Raw genomic sequence first — 18,403 nt, 5'->3', positions numbered from 1 at the left:
ACTTTTTTTTTAACAAAATATATATAATAGGATTACACAAAATTGTAATAAACATAAAAAAAGTTCTAAAAATATATACCATATATCTACCTATGTCTATGTTTTCTTTTTTTATACAAAAATATGTTTACACAGATGTCACCTCTTAAATTAGTATATTACGAAATTTAATCTGTGCTAAAGTATTTTAAATTGTTATATGAAGGTTTTAACCGTTTCTTTCAAATTTTCAAACTAAACTTGTTTAATTTGAAAAGAAACTTCAGTTCAGTTGAAGTTCGGTTAAAATTTTATGATCGAGTTTAAAAATATGTGTGAAAATTGAATATTGTGTTCAAATGACCTATTAATATTATACAATGTATTTCGAAGTATGTTTAAAATGTTTGTGTGTATTTTATTGAGCTAAGCAAAGGTATTTTCTTTTGATTTATTGTTTTGTAGATAGAGAATACTCCTGAACATTTAAAAAGGGCCCGGAAAAAAGAAGTCCTTCTTAGATCTCCTAAGGAAGAGTGCCCGAGACTTATTTTGGCACCGTTTTCGAAACCTCCTCAAGTTGTTTTTGACAATGTTTTGATCGGAAGAACCTGTGAAAGAACATTAGAGGTTTTTAATCCTTCAAAATGCGTCCAACAGGTATTTCTAATTAAATTTTCACTTATATATGCAAGTAGAAATAAAAAAAATAGCTGATTTGCAATGAAACTTAAATGAAAGGTACTGTTATATTTGTTCTTGTGTCTTTGAATTATTGAACGAAAATAAAACTTTGAATTCACAGAGAGAAGAGAAGAATTTTTTACTTTTAACATTTTACTGCCATGTACAATTTACTTTTCCCATTAAGTTTTATATATAAGGATGACTTAGCCTCCCAAATCTTATTCTCTCTTATGTGTAACACCTAAGTAAATAATGGATAAATACTTTAAAAAGACCCATAACATTTAAAATAACTTTTGTATTATACTCTTAGGAACATTTCACTGTCAACATAATACCTTTTAATATATAAAATATTTCATATTTACATCATTATTGCACCTATTTTGTACATAAAATGTTATAGTAATGTTTAAATCAACTTTAAAACATTTATTAATTACCTGAACCCTTGATCCCATACAATCAAAATGTTAATAATATCATTATAAGTAAAAAATGTTTTGTCTTCTTTGAAATTATGCAACTTAACGTTAAGGCTTATTTAATGTGTTATAGATAAAATTAGGAAAAGCAACACCTCCTGGTCTCGTAATATATTTGCCAGGTGAATATTTGGAAGTTGAGCCAGAAACATGTTACAATCTCACAATGATGTGGACTCCGATACAGCCGACTGCACTCAGGGAGACAATACGTTTTGTTAACGATGACAGGGGCAGATATGATGTCTTTGTGGTTTTAAAGTCCATTATGGTATGTCACAGTTATGTTACTACAATTTTCTTATATTTAATATTAAATTACTTTAGCCGAATGTTCTATCAAATTATAATTTGTTATTAATTACAGAATGTCAAAAGCAAGAATAATCAACCGAAGTTTAAAACATCGCCCGGTAAAATGAAGAGGAAGTCAGCCAAGAAGTCACCTGTCGCCGTATATAAAAAGAAAATCGAAACAGTTTATAATACGACTAAAATTAAAAAGACAATACATGTTGTTGAATCTCAAGAGTATCAAGTTCATGCTAACACAGAGAACATATCATACAACAATTACTCTATAGACTCCAACACCAAGAAATGTCCGTTTGATTCACCAAATAGTGCAGATTTAAATTTCAATACGACGGAAATTTTCTCCAACATACAAAACAACAAAGGTGTCCTGCAACAGACCTATGATAAAACTTACAGTACAGTAAGCAGTGACAATGCTAATATACCGAATAATATCCTGAAACCGTCCAATAAACAGCAAAATGATTCATCAGCTACTGACATCTTCGATAATTTGACATTCACACCATTAAAAAGTCTTCCATCCAAAAACGACAAACTGAACAAAGGACCCCAAATTATATTAAGCATGAATTCAGACAGTGATTTCGATGATAGCTTAAATATTAAGGGAAGTAATAAGGAAAATGAGACCCACTCCATTTTATGCATCACATCATCCCATCAACCGAACACATGGCTGACTGTTAATCACATGCAATACGAGAATATTAATCAATGCAACGAAACACCGACCCTACCAAACAAGAAAATACCAAATACTTCGTCTCCTAAAGATATAAACAGTCCGAACTTTTCTATAAACACAGATTTTTCAAGGATCAGTGAGTTGTCCTTCTTTCCGCCGCGATTTTCAACAGAGAGGAAAATAATTCCAAAATTAAATTCTGACACTCACGATCTTATTGACGACTCCAATGTGAACGTGAGATTGAGCTCCGACACGTATACAAAAGACTCGCCAAACACGCCATTCGATCAGCAAGTAAATCAAATGTATATAGACTCGAAACAGCATTTTATGAGAGAACAAAACGCTAAGATGTGTCGTCAAGCACTTTTCAAGGAGTATCAAAGAGAGATGATGGAAAAGAACCATCCCGCCAAACCTGACAATTTTGTTTGGCATCAAGATTTAAGATCGGATATAAGATCCCCACCGAGATCACTCTCGCCCCCTCTGCAGTCGATACCTGAAGAAAGTGTGCAGTTTTCAGAGACACAGCCATTTGACAAAACCGAAAAGCAGACAGCAACATTCACCATTGACTGCACATTTGATAAAACCAATAAGTCGTCTATCATAAGACAAAATTCTTGGTCAAAGAAGGCCTTAAGAGTAGAACCAGAACTATGGAAGATGCCTGTACCAGTGGCAAAGAAACCCACAAACCGAGAGCCGTCAAAGGGAATCAGACATTCGAGGCTAACAAAACCACGAATATCTCACTGAATCATGTTGGCAACGTGTACTCGCAATCATTAACACTCGATCCTTTTTTATCAACAACATACTTCTACGACGAAGGGGCTGTAGAAAAGTTCGAAAAAGAATTCAAACGTTGGCTGAACTGCATTCTCACTCCACCAGCAGATCTCGATAGTAACGTGGAACAAAAAATAGACGTGGGCAAAGCTTGGATAGAAAATAGGAATAAGGAGGTTCCAGCGGCGCCGACCAAGGAACAAGTGTGCAGCTTGTACCACAACAGCCATAGATTAGAGAGCTTGAGACGATCAGCGCGAGCCCTTCTGCTGTCACCGGAAATATGTCAAGTATTCACCAAACTACACGTGCAAATAGAAAAGAAATTGATAGCTATACGCAGCGACAGGAATCTGCATTTAGATGTGGGACTTCAGAAGATTATAATGGAACTTTTGCTCTCCTACAACCCTCTCTGGCTGCGTATAGGCCTGGAAGCCATCTACGGTCTCGTATTGCCTCTTAAGTCGAACAGCGACATTGAAGGATTGACCACTTTTATCGTACACAGAATGTTTAAGAATCCAAATCTCAAAAGCAAAAATTCCAAATCGCGAACACCAAATATGCTTTCACCGGCTTACATGGATGCTATCAAGAAATACACACTCAAAAAGTTCTTCATGCTAGTATTCTTCTTGGATCAGGCGAAACAGAAGAAGCTGATTTCACACGATCCGTGCCTGTTCTGTAGGAACGCTATTTGTAAAGAAAGTAGGGAGATTGTTATAAGGTTCACGAGAGAGCTGATCGCTGGTATCGGGGATATAACTAAACACCTTCGTCCGCTGGGCTACGTGGTCAGCCACAAACAGTCCTACTTGGACGAATACAAATATGCCGTTCACAACATAGCTATCGACATAAGAGACGGAGTTAGATTAACAAAAGTCATGGAGATTATATTGATGAAGAACGGCTTGCTGCATCAGCTGCGAACCCCCGCTATATCCCGTCTACAAAAGATTCATAACGTTCAAGTGGCATTGAATGCTTTGAAAGAGGCCGACTTCGTTATACTCGGCGACATAACAGCAACTGACATAGCCGATGGTCACAGAGAGAAAACATTGTCTCTGTTGTGGCAAATCATACACGTGTTCAGGGCGCCATTGTTTGAAAAAGCAGCAAACGTTATACAGACGTGGTGGAAGAAGAAATACGAGGTCATCGTCGAGAAGAAAAGGGAGCAAGAAAGGATTATCGCTAAGCAAAATTACGCTGCGAGCATTATTCAGTATTGGTGGCGCAGGATCAAGTATAACCGTATGGTTGAATATAAAATGTACCAAGTGACTATGGCCACTATTGTGATACAGAAGTACTGCAGGATGTGGTTGTGTCGTAGCCGATTGAGGTCATATAAAACCAGCGCTTTGAAAATTGCTAATTGGTACAAGAATATGAAATTAATACGTCAAGCCAAACAGGATTTGCTTAAGCTACGACTGCGGAGGCAAGAATTGGAAAGGCAATCAGCTATAATCATACAAACCACAGTTAGACGGTGGCTGTGTGTGAGGAACTACGAGATGAAAAGGGCGAAAATTATCCTGCTTCAAAGCATCATTCGCAGATTTTTGGTCCGGAAATGGTATATCAGTCTAAGAAAATCCGTTTTGCAAGTCCAACAAAGATTTAGAGGGAAATTACTGATGAGGAAAGAAATGAAAGCATTTGCAGATATTAAGAAAAGCGCCGTCATAATTCAAAGCCAATTTAGAATGCTGAGGTCGCGGAAGCAACTCATCACACTTAAGAAATCTGTTGCAACAATCGAAACTTATTACAAAGCTCTGATTGGCATGAGGATTGAAAGAGAACGCTATTTAAAATTGAAAAATATCGCAATTAAATTGCAATCGAATTATAAATGTAAGAAATCACGTGCGGAATATTTACGGCAACGTAATCTCATAATATCGTTACAAAGGAAGCTTCGTGCGCTCCTTGCCATGAGAGAGGAGAGAAGTAAATTTATACGATTGAAAAATGCAACAGTCACACTTCAAAACAGAATGAGATCATATTTGTCTATGAAGAAAACAAAAGCGCAGTATGAAAGATTGCGAAAATCAGCTATAATAATTCAAAGAGCTTTCAAATCTTACTTACAAATGAAATTAGATAGAAACGATTATCTCAAACTTCGAAGGTCAGCGATTATATTACAGACGCGCTACCGTAGTCTGCTGGCTATGCGTCGTGACAGAGCAAGTTACTTAAAAATAAAACAAGCGACTGTAGTCATTCAGACAAAATACAGAGCAATAATTCTAATGAGAGAGCATAGAAGAAGATTTGATGAATTAAAAAGATCAGCGGTTATAATACAGACAAGGTATAGAGCGACTATTTTAATGCGCTCAGAGAGATCTAAATATTTAAAGATGAAATCATCTTGTCAAATAATTCAGAAGTTCTACAGAACTTCTACACTTGCAAAACTCGAACGACAGAATTATCTCAAACAGAAGACAGCTGTAGTAAAAATTCAGCAATGGTATAGAAGTAGGAAAAGAGGATTGGAAGTTAGAACATCATATGAAGCATCTAAAAGAGCCTGTCTTGTTATCCAGCAAACATTCAGGGCTTACTTGCTAGGTAGAAAACAGAGGGAAAAATATCTTAAAACAAAGGCAGCCACTATATACATCCAAAAATATTACAGAAGCGTCTTACTGACTAGAACCATTAGAAATAATTTCGTCCAAATTAAAACATCCACTGTGACAATTCAGAGATACTATAGATCGTATCTAGAAACTAAAAAACAAAGAAATGTTTATCTTAAAATTATAAACGCTACACGTGTCATTCAAAACTATTACAGGCGTTACCGAGCTATGAGAACAGTGAGGCAGAATTATTGCGCACTTAAATCAGCAGTTATATGCATTCAAGAAAGATTCAGATGTTTGCGTTGTATGAGACGAGACAGATCTGTACATTTGAGTTTAAAAAAATCTGCTATTGTGTTGCAAAGACGATACAGAGCCTTGACAGCGATGAGGAAAGAAAGGTCCGACTTCATAAGAAAACGTTCAGCTGCAATTTATTTGCAACAGAAGTATAGAGCTCATATTCTCATGAAAGTAGAGAGGATGCGGTATTTAAGCATTTTGAATGCCTGCAAACTCATTCAAACCTACTATAGATCGTACAGAGTTGCCGATGAGCAAAGAAACAAATATCTATTATTAAAACAAAAAGCAATTCAAATTCAATGGAGATATAGAGCTTTAATAACAATGAGAAAAGACAGGACCGCCTATTCGAGTATGCTGTCAGCAGCCATCGTCATTCAGAGAAGATTCAGAGCTCATCAGTTAATGTTACAAGAGAAATATAAATTTAAAAGTATATTACGAGCCTGCATCAGCATTCAACGGTATTACAGAGCGTATTTAGCGAAGCGCGAGCAGAGGAAATGTTACGTTAGTATGAAAAATGCTGCAACTTTAATTCAGACGAGATACAGGAATTTTAGGGAAACTAAGAGATTACGTAGCCATTATGTTGCATTAAGACAATCGGCAATTTTCATTCAACGTCGAGTCAGAGCTAAAAATCACGCTCGAGCACTAGCTCGTAAAGAGGCAGCAGATAAAATACAGATATGGTATCTATCTATCAAACTTCGCAATCAATGCCGATCACAATACCTGAATATCAGAAGGAATATAATTATCATACAATCGCTCTACCGGAAGTATTCCGCTCGAAAACAATATGTAAAGACGCAAACAGCGGCCATAACTATACAGAGATATTATCGTTGTTACAAGTTAGCTAAGGCTGAAAGGGAAAAATACGTCAACTTTAAGACTTCTGTAACTAAATTACAAGCTTGCATACGATGCTTCGTAGACAGAAAACGGTACCTGCGTCTAAGATCTGTCGCTCTTGTTCTGCAGGCTGTGCATAGACTGAAAAAACACAGAGCTTTGCTGCAACAACAAAGAATCAATGCAGCTATATGCATTCAAAAGAATGCGAGGCGATTCTTGGCGCAATCGTGGTTTAAACGATATACCAGACATGTGACGTTCATTCAAAGACTGTGGCGAGGAAAGATTATAACGAGGGTTGTGCGTAGGGATTTCTTACACAGGAAAGAAATTATCACTAAGATACAGGCTGCAGCTAGAGGTGTCTTGGTGCGAAGACAAGTTGAAAATAAAAAGGCGGAGATCCAAAAGTTGAGAGAGGAGCGAAGAAGAAATTGGGCTGCTTCTAAAATACAGGTATATCTAACTTGGGCTATTAAAATATTAGATTTAGTGGAGTAGATATAAAAGATCTTTTATTACTATATTACTATGGGTACAGAATGAAATGGAAAATTTCATTGATACCTACATTATGCTGATATTTTAATGATAATAAAATCTAGGCCCTGTTCCGCGGCCATCGTGCTCGTATGGCGGGTGACACTCGCGTGCGTCGGCTGCGTCTTCGTTGGCGGGCTGGCGGGCTACGCTCCACTCAGGAATCTTTGGCAGAGAGAAATGAGGAAGCTATGGATGTGCTGCGGAACATGTCCGACATTGAGACCGTCATCAGAGCGTTCCGATCACTCGGTCAGTATCACATAGTTTAGAATACATACACAATACAAAATAATATTACAAAGAGAAGTAGTTAATAACTCTTCAATAAATTCTTTGATTTATTGCGTCCCGACGTAATAAACTCTTGGATGTCTGTAAATGGTATCTTAAAAAGAATTATATTTCTGTATTTGGCCAATAGTATGTTAGTTAATATTTTCATTCTATGTTTTATTTTTATTATTTTGTTTTATCAGAACTTCTCACGGAAGTGTTCCCGATGATGTACAACTCAAACGCAGCGTCTATTGTACGCCGAGTCTATGTCTACATGTCCGTTACAAACAGATCTATTTCTAGCATAGAGGTATTGAAATCTGCTGCCTCGGTCCTAGTTAATTTGACCAGGTATAGAGTAACGGGACCCAAAATATACGCTGTAAGTTTTTTTCCAAACAGTTCAAATACATAGTTTTAGGTTTATAAAATTTAATGATTAATTCTTCTTGTTTATTAATTCCTATATCTGTTTCAGAGGGAACGTATTCCACCAGTGCTAAAGTTCATGTGGCGATTTAGTAACAGTGAAACGACATTGTTTTGTATATTGGCAACTTATTTGTGGCTATTTTCTAAATACGATGATGTTAAGAAGGTGAGTTCAAACTTTGATATTGCGGAAAAAAAAATATTCCAAACATTCTGCTTACCGGAGGAAAAAGTTAAAAAAATTCTGAATAGTGCTTAAAACTTGAGGTATAAGTATTTGTAATTTTTTTTTAAATTAATTTGATATTTCAGGATTTGACCGAGTTTCTGCAAATGGCAGAAAATCACAAGATGTTAGTTACTATTAAGGGCAACGTTAACAGGATGAAGAGGATGACTAGTAACACTAGAAATAAATTCAGTACACCGCAGCCAACTAGATTCGTGTCCCATACACTAAACCAATCGGTGAGAGCTAGTGTTAATACTAGCCACTGTGGTTATGAGAGCTCTTTGCTGCCGGCCTTGGAACCGGATTACGGCATTACCAGAGCTGATAAACCCCGCTACTTTGAAGACGCGCAAGAAGCAATAAACTGCCTCTTCGAGACTTATAAACTTTAAGTTTTATGTAATTTGTGCCTATAATGTTAGTGACATGTTTAAAATTATGATTATAACTAATGATATTATTAATGATATTATTAACCTAATTATGTATAATGTTCTGTGAATTTTTACGGTTTGTTACGGTCACAATTATTATTTATTAAATAAAGTTTTATATTTAAAAGTGTTTTTATAATTGATTACCTTAAATCATACTTAAACCGCATTTCCATAAAGCACTCGGTATTTTTACGGTATATATAACAATTATATTTATAGTAAATCCAAGATTACGAATTAGGACAGCAACAAAATACGAAAATAGACTTCAACCGTTTTCAGCCATTGTTATAGTCAAAATAGTTTCAAAATAAGCATGCCATTTATGAGCGAAAATAGAATTTTATTTCATTACAATAATATTATAAGTTTTAATGGTTTCATTTCTTATTCTCAAGCTGATTATGCGTTGCTCATAAATATTATCTCCAGAAGTAAGCCAAAGTTATTACTATATGTAATTTTTTCTTTATATGTACTGGCAAAATCTATACGGAAACGTTAATAACCCAAAGAGAGAAAGATTTGAGAATTATGTTTGAAAATTTATTATAATTACCAATTTATTCGAACATCATTATTGAATATAAGAAGGCAGTGGGCACTTAAAAAAATAAAACCATATATTTCGCAATGTTAACTCGGTTTTGGAATATCGATACCTAGAAATGTTCATGTCGGAATTTGATTTCCATGATCTGTCAAAAGTAAAAATAGTCTATAACATCGGAATATCTTTTGACATCTAGAAGACAAGGCTTATGACAGTGACAATTATAAAACATCCGAAAGCAAAAAGATTCTATTTTGTAATTATTTTAAGATAATACGGATAAGCTTCGATGGATGAGTTCGTTAACTACATATTGCTGATTCTCGTTATCCTTCCTGTTATATTATTCATAAACCTGTGGGCAGGAATAGGATGGGAACTATTCGTAAACAATTAAGAGTTGTAAACGCACTCCAATAAGTAACATGATGAATATTGTGTATTAAGAGATATTTCAATAAAAGAACCCATATTCAAGACTAGTCCATTGATATGGCATGGCCATCTGTTCGTTTAAACAACCTGTATATAAATTATGATAATGGTACCGAATAAAACTATGTATATATATAAAACTGTATTTATTGATAACATAATAAAATCTTTTAGTCATAATAAGAAACATTTATATTTAAGACATGATTATATTAAACCTTATCAGGTGTCTCATAGCCATTTTTCTAACATAACATAAAAATTTTAAACATAATACCTAGGAGTTTTGGATTTGCCTCTCATGATTTATACTAAGACCAATATAAAGGGCATCATTAACATAATTATCACATTATAAATATCATAAAAACTTAAGTTGTAGTTTCAAATTTTTATAATTTCCTTCTCTATTCTGTTTGTAATTTTTGTAGTGCACATAATATTTTCAATGGTCAAAACGAGTGGCAAATGTTTTACTTCATTATACAAATTTATTTTAACTATCATTGTATATTTTTAATTTTTGCAACAGAATCTTGAATTAACAAAGATTTTATTGGTAAACCTACTATTTAAATTCATTGGTTATAAATGAGACCAGTTACTAAGCTATGTGATGTATTTAACGGAAAATGAACATATGATTCTAACAATGGCATAAATTCCATGCATCAGTATATTTTAAACCTTTCCACATAATCTTAGAGTAAAAATTATTATAACACATTCACAGATGAATATTGACAATATCAAAGCTGTTGAGTAATAAGTAAAAACTCCGACACCTAAACTAATCTTGTAGGAGTATTTTATATAAGTTTAAAAAACATATATTATCATGATTAATGATGTTATGTCGTCAGTAGTAATTTGAATGAGCATATTATATGACTTGTTATAAAGTAATGACTGTTTTGTTTATTATCTTTATAGTACAATCTTTGTCTTATAAATGAGGTAAAATAAGTGGAGTTGTGTTTGATTTTCTAAATTTCACTAGAAAGTAGAAGCTCCTCCATGCCCATATGTCCTCTGTGTCTCCATACTCTATACCGAGCAATGTCCTTACGAGTTACCATACCAACAACCTAAAAAATATTAATTACCATACATTGGTTATGTAAAAACTGCCATAATATAGGAATATCAGTAATGGGACAAAAAACACACACATGATGAGTATTAAAAATAACTCGTTATGTTTCCATGTGTGTGTTACACACACAAGTGAACTAATGAAAATCAATATCACTTAAGTACTCAAGAAACTGCGTCTTAACTAAATCTGAGCAGAAAAATATATTCTCAATATTATACAAAAGTTAATTTGTAAAGTTTGAAAAAAATATCATTTTCTTAGTGTTGATACACGTTACTGTTATACATTCAAAATATTTTCAAAATTAGAATGCCGTTTATAATATTGGTGTATGAAAATTTCAAACTCATATTGAATTTTATGAACAATCATAATTAAAACAGAAACTTTGGACTTGAATATTTTATCGTCTAAAAAGTACAACAGGCAACATTTAAGTAATCAGTACTGAAGCAGTGCAAAAGTGATTTTATTACAAATTTTTGAGAAGCACAACTAAGAACTGTATTTCGTTTATTTTACGAGTCGTATTTTCTAAACAATAATATTACGAAATAATTCTGCTAATAAAATAGAAACAAAATTATCTTTTAGTAATTATCTATTAGGAGACGTTTATTAATAATTTTGTAAATTATGTTATTAATTTTAATTATAAAGTTGTTATGTAGTTTCATACCTCATTGTGGTCGTTGACGATGGGCAGGTGTCTCAGCCCGAGGGCTCGGAACAGTCTGAAGAGACGCGGCAGAGAGGCTCGGTGTGGTAATGTATAAGGAGACGGGTTCATGAACGGACGGAGATCTATCATACAGGTCTTCTCCCACTCTTGAATATCCAGCTGTTATAATTACACACACACACATATATATATTAGATTTAACTAAAAACTTTTTAAATCTATAAATGATACGAGAAAAAAAAATACAACTATTGTGATTTGCGACAGTGTGTGACAGATTTGTTTTGATCAAATATCACCCTTATCCTAGATATACCACAGGTATTAGTATTACAAAAATAATTAATAAATTTCTTGATCGTTGAGGAGGTGTGTACTCATGAATATTAGAAATACTGTGTTATTCTCAATTGTATAAATAAATTGAGTAGTTGACATAATAGATAGAGTAATTTTTATTAATGGATTTCACTTTTTACGATTATATTTTCATTTACGCTGATTATTTGCTAAAATGCATGAAAGCTATGGGATTTTATTGGATATTTTAGTGTTATGTTACGGCTAAGTGTTTTTAAACGTGTTTAATACCTTATCTATAGACGGGTATCTGGGATACTCCTTCCTGAACATGTCCATGTCTACGTTGAAGTTGGACCAGGTGGTGTTAGCGTTTTCGTTGTATATCTTATTATGGAGAAGAACGATCAGCTGATCGCGCCGGATCAGACCACGCAGACGCTTGTATGTCGTCACTTCCGCCTCAAAACATAATTAGGATCATTAGCATTTGGGTATGATATTATAGATTTATTTTTTAAATTTCATATAACATAATTTGGTACAAAGGTTTTAAATGTATTTCGTAAATATTTTTTTTAGTCAGTAACATAATTCAGTTCTATATTTCTAAATAGGAGATAAAATTATTTTAGACATTTGATTATTTTTATTATCTACTATTCTAAAATAGTATAAAATGTTAAATTATATGGGTGATGATATAGTTTAAAGCGCTTTTAAGTTTAATAAAAGCAAATGCTCACATCATCAGCGAGTGGCGGGTCCACCACTGGGAATCCATTATAGCTGACCACCTTCAGAATCTCAACTATGTGCCCGACGTTCTCTACCGTCCTCAGTGTGAACACGGGGTGTGACATGACCTCGGACGCGTATATATTGTGGGTGAGAGGCGGGGGCTCCCAGGGCAGCAGTGGAACACCAGCCAATTGGATGTGAATGTCGTATATACCCTGGATTTAAACACATTTATTACGTTACACATAACAGTGATTTAGATCCTTGTCCATTAATTAATATTATGTTTGTTGAAATTTTTTTCATAGATTTTAGCACTTGTAGCTTGTTTATCATCATGATCAATATCTTTGAAAAACAGACGTAGATTATAGTCATTTTTTAGATTTTTTTGACACTTTCATTGTTTTTTTTTTTTGTTGGTGAAATCAAATAAAGATAGTAAATGACCTCGTTAAAGAAGTCCCCTGTCCACTTGGCGACTACCAGTGTGATGATGATGGGCAGCGCGTTCGATATCTGTCCCGTGGTCTCTATAATGATGACCGTCAGTGATATGGTCATACGGACGACTCCACCTAACTGAGCCGCAGCACCCACCAGTGCGTACTTCGCGGGATTGATGCTCTGATGATGGAATGAAAGAATATGTACGTTGGTAGGTACATCACTGACTTTTTTATGCTAAAGAGGGCAAACGAGCAGACGGCCTATCTGACGGAGGTAGCACCGTCGCCCATGGACATCAGCAACATAGTTTTGCGGATGCATGGCTACCTTTAATGGGGGAAGAGGGAGAGGGAGAGGTTGGAAAGGGAAAGGGCAACCGGCTCTCTCACTCATCGGACGAAACGCAGCCATGTAAGACTGTGAAAGGGTAGTACGTCCCCGGTCAAGCCAGCTCATGTTCGAGCTGGAGTAACTTGACCAGAGCTAGGCTTTACCACCTTAAAAAACTTACCGTTTTGAGTTAATATAAAAATTTAGCGCATTATATGGTAATACAAATTATAAAGCGAACTTATGACGTATGTTGCTGATGTTTTTTGAAAAACCCGTGCACTTAGAGTATAAAATCCAGGACAATAATTTACAAATACCAATAATTATTACATTATATAGAGTCAATATTTTGTTTTTTTGTTAATATTAAAATAAATAATTAAATTTAAAATTGTATTATAATTTGAAATTATATAGACTATATCAAAACAATCCTGTCTCTATATGAAAGGCTTTTTTTTAGTGTGTTTGTTACACGAAATAAATAAATATATCATTACAATTAAATATTATTAAATTGTCAGTTTTTGAATCTTCGGTGACATTTTTGTGGGTAGTATCATATTATAAGCTGTTTGTATTGCAACAGTTACTATGTCGTGAGACTTACGTTCCCAGGTAGCATATATTGAATTATAATAGCGAGAAGTCTCCCCCAGGCCGCTCCAGTCAGCAAGTTCGGTATGAACAGGCCACTGGACACCGCCAGGCCGAAGGTCCACGTTGATAGGAGGAAGTACACCACCACGAACACCAACAACGACCATGGTTTATATGAGCCCATGGGGTCGTGCAGGAACGATCTCACTGACGCTTCGGGCGTTTGGAACCAGATCGCTGCTAATGTATTGTACTCGCCATCAGCGCAGAATAACTGAAAATATATAATTGCTTGTATAAATTGGTCGTTTTATTAATCATGCGTTTGTTTGAAGGAAGCGCACGCAACGGTTCTATTTAGTTTTGTTTGTGTGTCTCTGTATCACCTGCAGCGGTACTTTGGTCGGATCCTCTCCCAGGGGACGGCAATCGTCCAAGAGAAACATCATGAGAAAGCCGCAAGAGGCACTAACTGCTGCCACCAGACATGCCTCCACCACTCGCAACCACGCCGAGCCCACGTACCTATATATGATAAGACCATATATGATAAATAAACGATATATCATAGTACAGGTTTTACGCCCGTGCACCATATTAAAAGAAACGATGAGGAAACGATATATCGTGGTATGGAGAACAAATAAATAGAACTCATTGATTTGATATATCCTGAAACACAAAATGATATCGGCACAGATATTTATACATATATATATATAACTTTATTTGAATATATTCCTAACATTACTAACTTACTAATTACACAAAAGTATGAAGAAAGTACTGAAATATTCTTAACCTTATTGGATTTAATTACTATTGAGGTTAAAAATAAGCTGCATACCATAAAAAGTGATAAGTTCATTTACTGATCATTACGTGAAAAAATATTAGCCAATGCCATCATTACACAACTTATAGTCTATGGTCGCCCAGGAATTATTCCATCACTATGATCGTTTGCATATTTATATTCTATGGTATGATGGTATACTACCGTATCCTGAACACGGTCAGCTTGTAATTGATATGGTTCCAGAGAGCTCCCAGCACACCGCCCACGACTCCAAACATCATGAACACCGGAAGCTCATAGAATTGAAACGGAAAAGGCTCCATTTTACCAAGATTGAGAAGACCTGGAGAAGATAGCATATATAATGAATGTTGCAGAATTGAACATATTCTTCAGGAATTTTGTAAGCCTATATTATTTATTTATATTTGAGTATATAATGCGTGTGCTGTTGTTGGCAACATTAAATTATTACAAATATAGGTAGTAAACCTGGATAACTCAATTCCCCTGGGTGACCGTGATACGCGGATAGCGCAAAGTTGAGTGTAAACGTTGAGACGACTGTCCCAAAGAAGGTTCGCCATGTCAGACCCTGGTTCCAGAAACTTGTCCCTTCCTCCAAAGAGAACAACACTCCTCCTGATACAAAATATATTATACGTTTTCATTATTCACAGTAAATATAGCTACATTCAGAATGTGATAGTTACTTGTGATGAAAACTTTATAACTATGGTGTTGCACAAAAAATTTATGTATTTAGACCGTAAATTTCATTAAACAGTAAGTTTCTATAAATATTTTAAACAATTCAGACCTATAGGTGCCCCAAAGGCCGCTGAAACTCCGGCCGCTGCGCCGCCTGATACGAAATCCCGTTTCTCATGATCCTCGCGGAAGTATTGGAACACCTTGAAGTCTTTGTTGAAAGTGGTGCTTTTCCCTTGAGAGATGCCCGCAGCAACCACAGCACCGCTATGAATCATGGGACCCTCCTGTAAATAGCACCAAGTATCGTGAGCTTAATTTTGAAAAATATCAATCTTGTTCCTTTATTTGTCCTCACTGCATTAGCAAACGGAATATTTAATATAATTTAAATCAGTAAACAAGATATTAATAAACTTATAGCTGACCAATCAGTATTATATTTACAAAATTTATCTCGTTTAGATGTCCGCTGTACATCATGTAGTAAAATTTTGTATAAAAAGATATAGTTTCAAACCTTTCCTCCAGCCAATCCCCCAACTACTGCCGTAATAACTCCCACTGCTTTAACGAACAAAGTCTTTATCCGCACCACGCGTGGGACTTTCACGCCGTTTAAATAGCATTTCACTTGAGGAATACCGCTGCCAGCAGCTACTGGCTGGATTGAGTTATAATTAAGAATAAATTTAAAATAAATATAACAATTTTTAAACATGGAATACATTTTGAAATCGAAACCAAACACATTCTATTTTTTATAAAGAAATTACAATTAAAATGTACAAAATGAGTTTAAATTTCGAATTAATACTAATTATGCTAATAGAATAAAATAGATTATTTTGGATGTCTAATTAGTTTTATATATTTTTAATGTCATTAGTAACTTTAAATAGGTCAATGAATTTTTTATATTACTCACCTCCACATACGAGACCAGCATGGATCCAATGAACACTATACAAATATTGGTCAACACCCACAACAAGTAAGGTATATACAGTTCATCCAACAGTACGTATGTGTCAACAGCTGTGTTAAATTAATGAAATAGAAATAATAGTCTTATAGAAAATATCAATCAAAATTATAACCTTTTTTTATTTAAATAACAGATTTAACCTCCTGTATCCTTAAACTTGGTTTGCTTGACTTGGTTTTATAGTCTAATATAAATGTTCTATTAAAAAATAATCGTTCTATTTAAATGTATGTTTAGTTCTATAATAAGAAATTCCTTATAAGAATATTAATGTATTTCAAGTATTTAAAAAAAAGGATACATTTCTTTAATTGTTTATATTTTATCTTTGAGAATTCTTCTATACATATGTCTATGGTGAATGCTATCAGTGCTGTTATGACTCCAATCAACAATACAATAAACCATCTTGCTATGTCTTTCCATACAACAAATGGGTAGCCTCTTTTCCGCTCTTCATCAAGTAATAAATGATTTTCGCATGTATCATAATCTAGACTCTGTAAAAAGACATAACATTAATATGATATGGTTGTAGAAATTAAATCTATCTCTATAATATAATAAAAAATAAATAATGAGTATATATGGGTCTTATGTGAAACTAATTAATATATGCATTTTGTTAAGCTACACTTAAAATTGAAGTATTACTTGTAAATAATATATGGTTAGGTTATAGGAATTACCAAAACATAATATACAGAATCAAAAATTCAAGGAATAAATTAGTATATTGTTACTGACAATGTTACCTCATACTTGGCTGATAAAATATTCATTGAGCCTGGCTCAATTTTTTGTACTGGCTGTCTACGTCGGATTCCATGACTTCCATCTCCTGAGTCCTATATAAATATTTTAATACTTTTTTGGATACTCATATTCTGATGAATTAATATTTCTACACAAAATTCTATGTATGTTTGTAAAAATTCATGTATCAGTTAAAATAAATATGTTATAACTATTTATAGAATGTTAATGTAATGTTCATTAGTTTATTAGAAAGAATTTAAACTTTGGTAATAGAAGAAATATATATTTAAATCTGCATAATAATTATTTGTTTACATATTAATATCAGAATTTACAGAGACCATGTGTTACCTGTATATCGCTTGATTTATTGAGTTGTATGTAATGCGATGTACTAGCTTCTTCTTCATTTGTTACTAAATTAGCTGTGTCGGATGTAATTACACTTATAGTGTCGTCAACTTTAGTTGAATTGCTCATTTTTAAAACGCTCTTTTATCATTAAGGAAATACAAAATCCAAATAAACAAAGAGGCGTGATAGGAACACTACATGGTGATAATTATATTTCATATGATTTTATTCCTTACTCATCAGTGATTAGAATTTTTATTTTTTATAAAAGGAAATAGTTTATATTTAAAACCGTGTTTTTTACAAGAAACTATAATACAATTTTATTAATAAGATTATCAACTTATAAGTATCCACTATCATTCACAAATTATTAGGAATTAGTTAAATAACTCTTCTTAGTAATTTGTTATCAAATATCACAACACTAATACATATTGACTACTTATTCATCAAATGCATTCCTGTCAAAAGTACAATGTCAAACATGCTGATATAGTTTATGATGAGTGATCGATTTTTTATCGATTTCTAATATAATGTTTATTATTTCAACACATGATCGATTCTTCTGTTTTATACATTCTGATAAAAAACAAACATTTTATTTGATTAATATATTGGCTGTATTTTCAAGCTTATGGCTAGGATAAAAGAGCATATAGTTTGTGTTGAATCGATTTTTTCAATAAGAAAAAAAAATTATTTCGTATTTAGCATAACTTGGAAATATTTTTCAATTATTCCATATTTGAAATTAAACAATATGGTAATATTGAGTAAAACAAGTGCACATTTTACTTTCTTTCATTTGCTTTTTAATTTCCATAATGTGATAAATTATTATTAGAAATAATGATAATTTTAATAGGAGCAAATTATCACAAAGAAGGAGTATTGTCAGATTAAGATAAAGATTGTTTAAAAATATTA

The 18,403-nt window shown here is 33.6% G+C and overlaps 2 protein-coding genes and 1 long non-coding RNA gene across 5 annotated transcripts; 2 read left to right on the top strand and 1 right to left on the bottom strand.

The window, feature by feature from the left end:
* The first annotated feature begins 233 nt into the window (after positions 1–233).
* On the top strand, positions 234–8,783 carry LOC116775557 (protein abnormal spindle). The gene is given in 9 exon segments (XM_032668439.2): positions 234–371; positions 445–639; positions 1,225–1,422; positions 1,519–2,863; positions 2,866–7,202; positions 7,352–7,538; positions 7,766–7,947; positions 8,044–8,163; positions 8,310–8,783. Coding segments are annotated over 9 exon segments (6,888 nt in total). The 5' UTR covers positions 234–359; the 3' UTR covers positions 8,622–8,783.
* Positions 8,784–9,785: 1,002 nt separating this feature from the next.
* LOC116772959 (H(+)/Cl(-) exchange transporter 7) lies at positions 9,786–17,919 on the bottom strand. Its single transcript, XM_032665295.2, has 15 exons — positions 17,468–17,919; positions 17,113–17,205; positions 16,659–16,857; positions 16,298–16,407; positions 15,890–16,033; positions 15,479–15,656; positions 15,151–15,300; positions 14,860–15,001; positions 14,246–14,384; positions 13,870–14,133; positions 12,927–13,103; positions 12,482–12,691; positions 12,027–12,197; positions 11,433–11,594; positions 9,786–10,742 (listed from the first exon to the last, which is right to left on the bottom strand). Exons 1-15 carry the CDS (start codon positions 17,594–17,596, stop codon positions 10,641–10,643), a joined length of 2,370 nt encoding a protein of 789 aa, XP_032521186.2. The 5' UTR covers positions 17,597–17,919; the 3' UTR covers positions 9,786–10,640.
* Positions 12,088–14,160, top strand: LOC133318868 (uncharacterized). 3 transcript variants are annotated; one of them, XR_009752599.1, is made up of 3 exons: positions 12,088–12,229; positions 12,490–13,126; positions 13,919–14,160. It is a non-coding gene; the product is annotated as an uncharacterized LOC133318868 (long non-coding RNA). The 3 variants fall into 3 exon arrangements; XR_009752598.1 differs by having other exon boundaries at positions 12,490–13,134; XR_009752600.1 differs by having other exon boundaries at positions 12,490–13,134; positions 13,909–14,160.
* Positions 17,920–18,403: the final 484 nt, after the last annotated feature.

This window comes from Danaus plexippus, chromosome 8 (genome assembly GCF_018135715.1).
Source record: "Danaus plexippus chromosome 8, MEX_DaPlex, whole genome shotgun sequence".
NCBI classification, from domain to species: Eukaryota; Metazoa; Arthropoda; class Insecta; order Lepidoptera; family Nymphalidae; genus Danaus; species Danaus plexippus.
This window is presented reverse-complemented; position numbering and strand designations above follow the sequence as displayed.

Excerpts from the sequence above, each read along its gene's own strand:
- LOC116772959 (XM_032665295.2), bottom strand. The coding sequence starts at position 17,596 with ATGAGCAATTCAACTAAAGTTGACGACACTATAAGTGTAATTACATCC. Across the intron at positions 15,301-15,478 it reads GGCCTTTGGGGCACCTATAG|GAGGAGTGTTGTTCTCTTTG; the intron begins GTCTGAATTGTT and ends ATTTTGTATCAG. Across the intron at positions 15,002-15,150 it reads AGGGGAATTGAGTTATCCAG|GTCTTCTCAATCTTGGTAAA; the intron begins GTTTACTACCTA and ends TATCTTCTCCAG.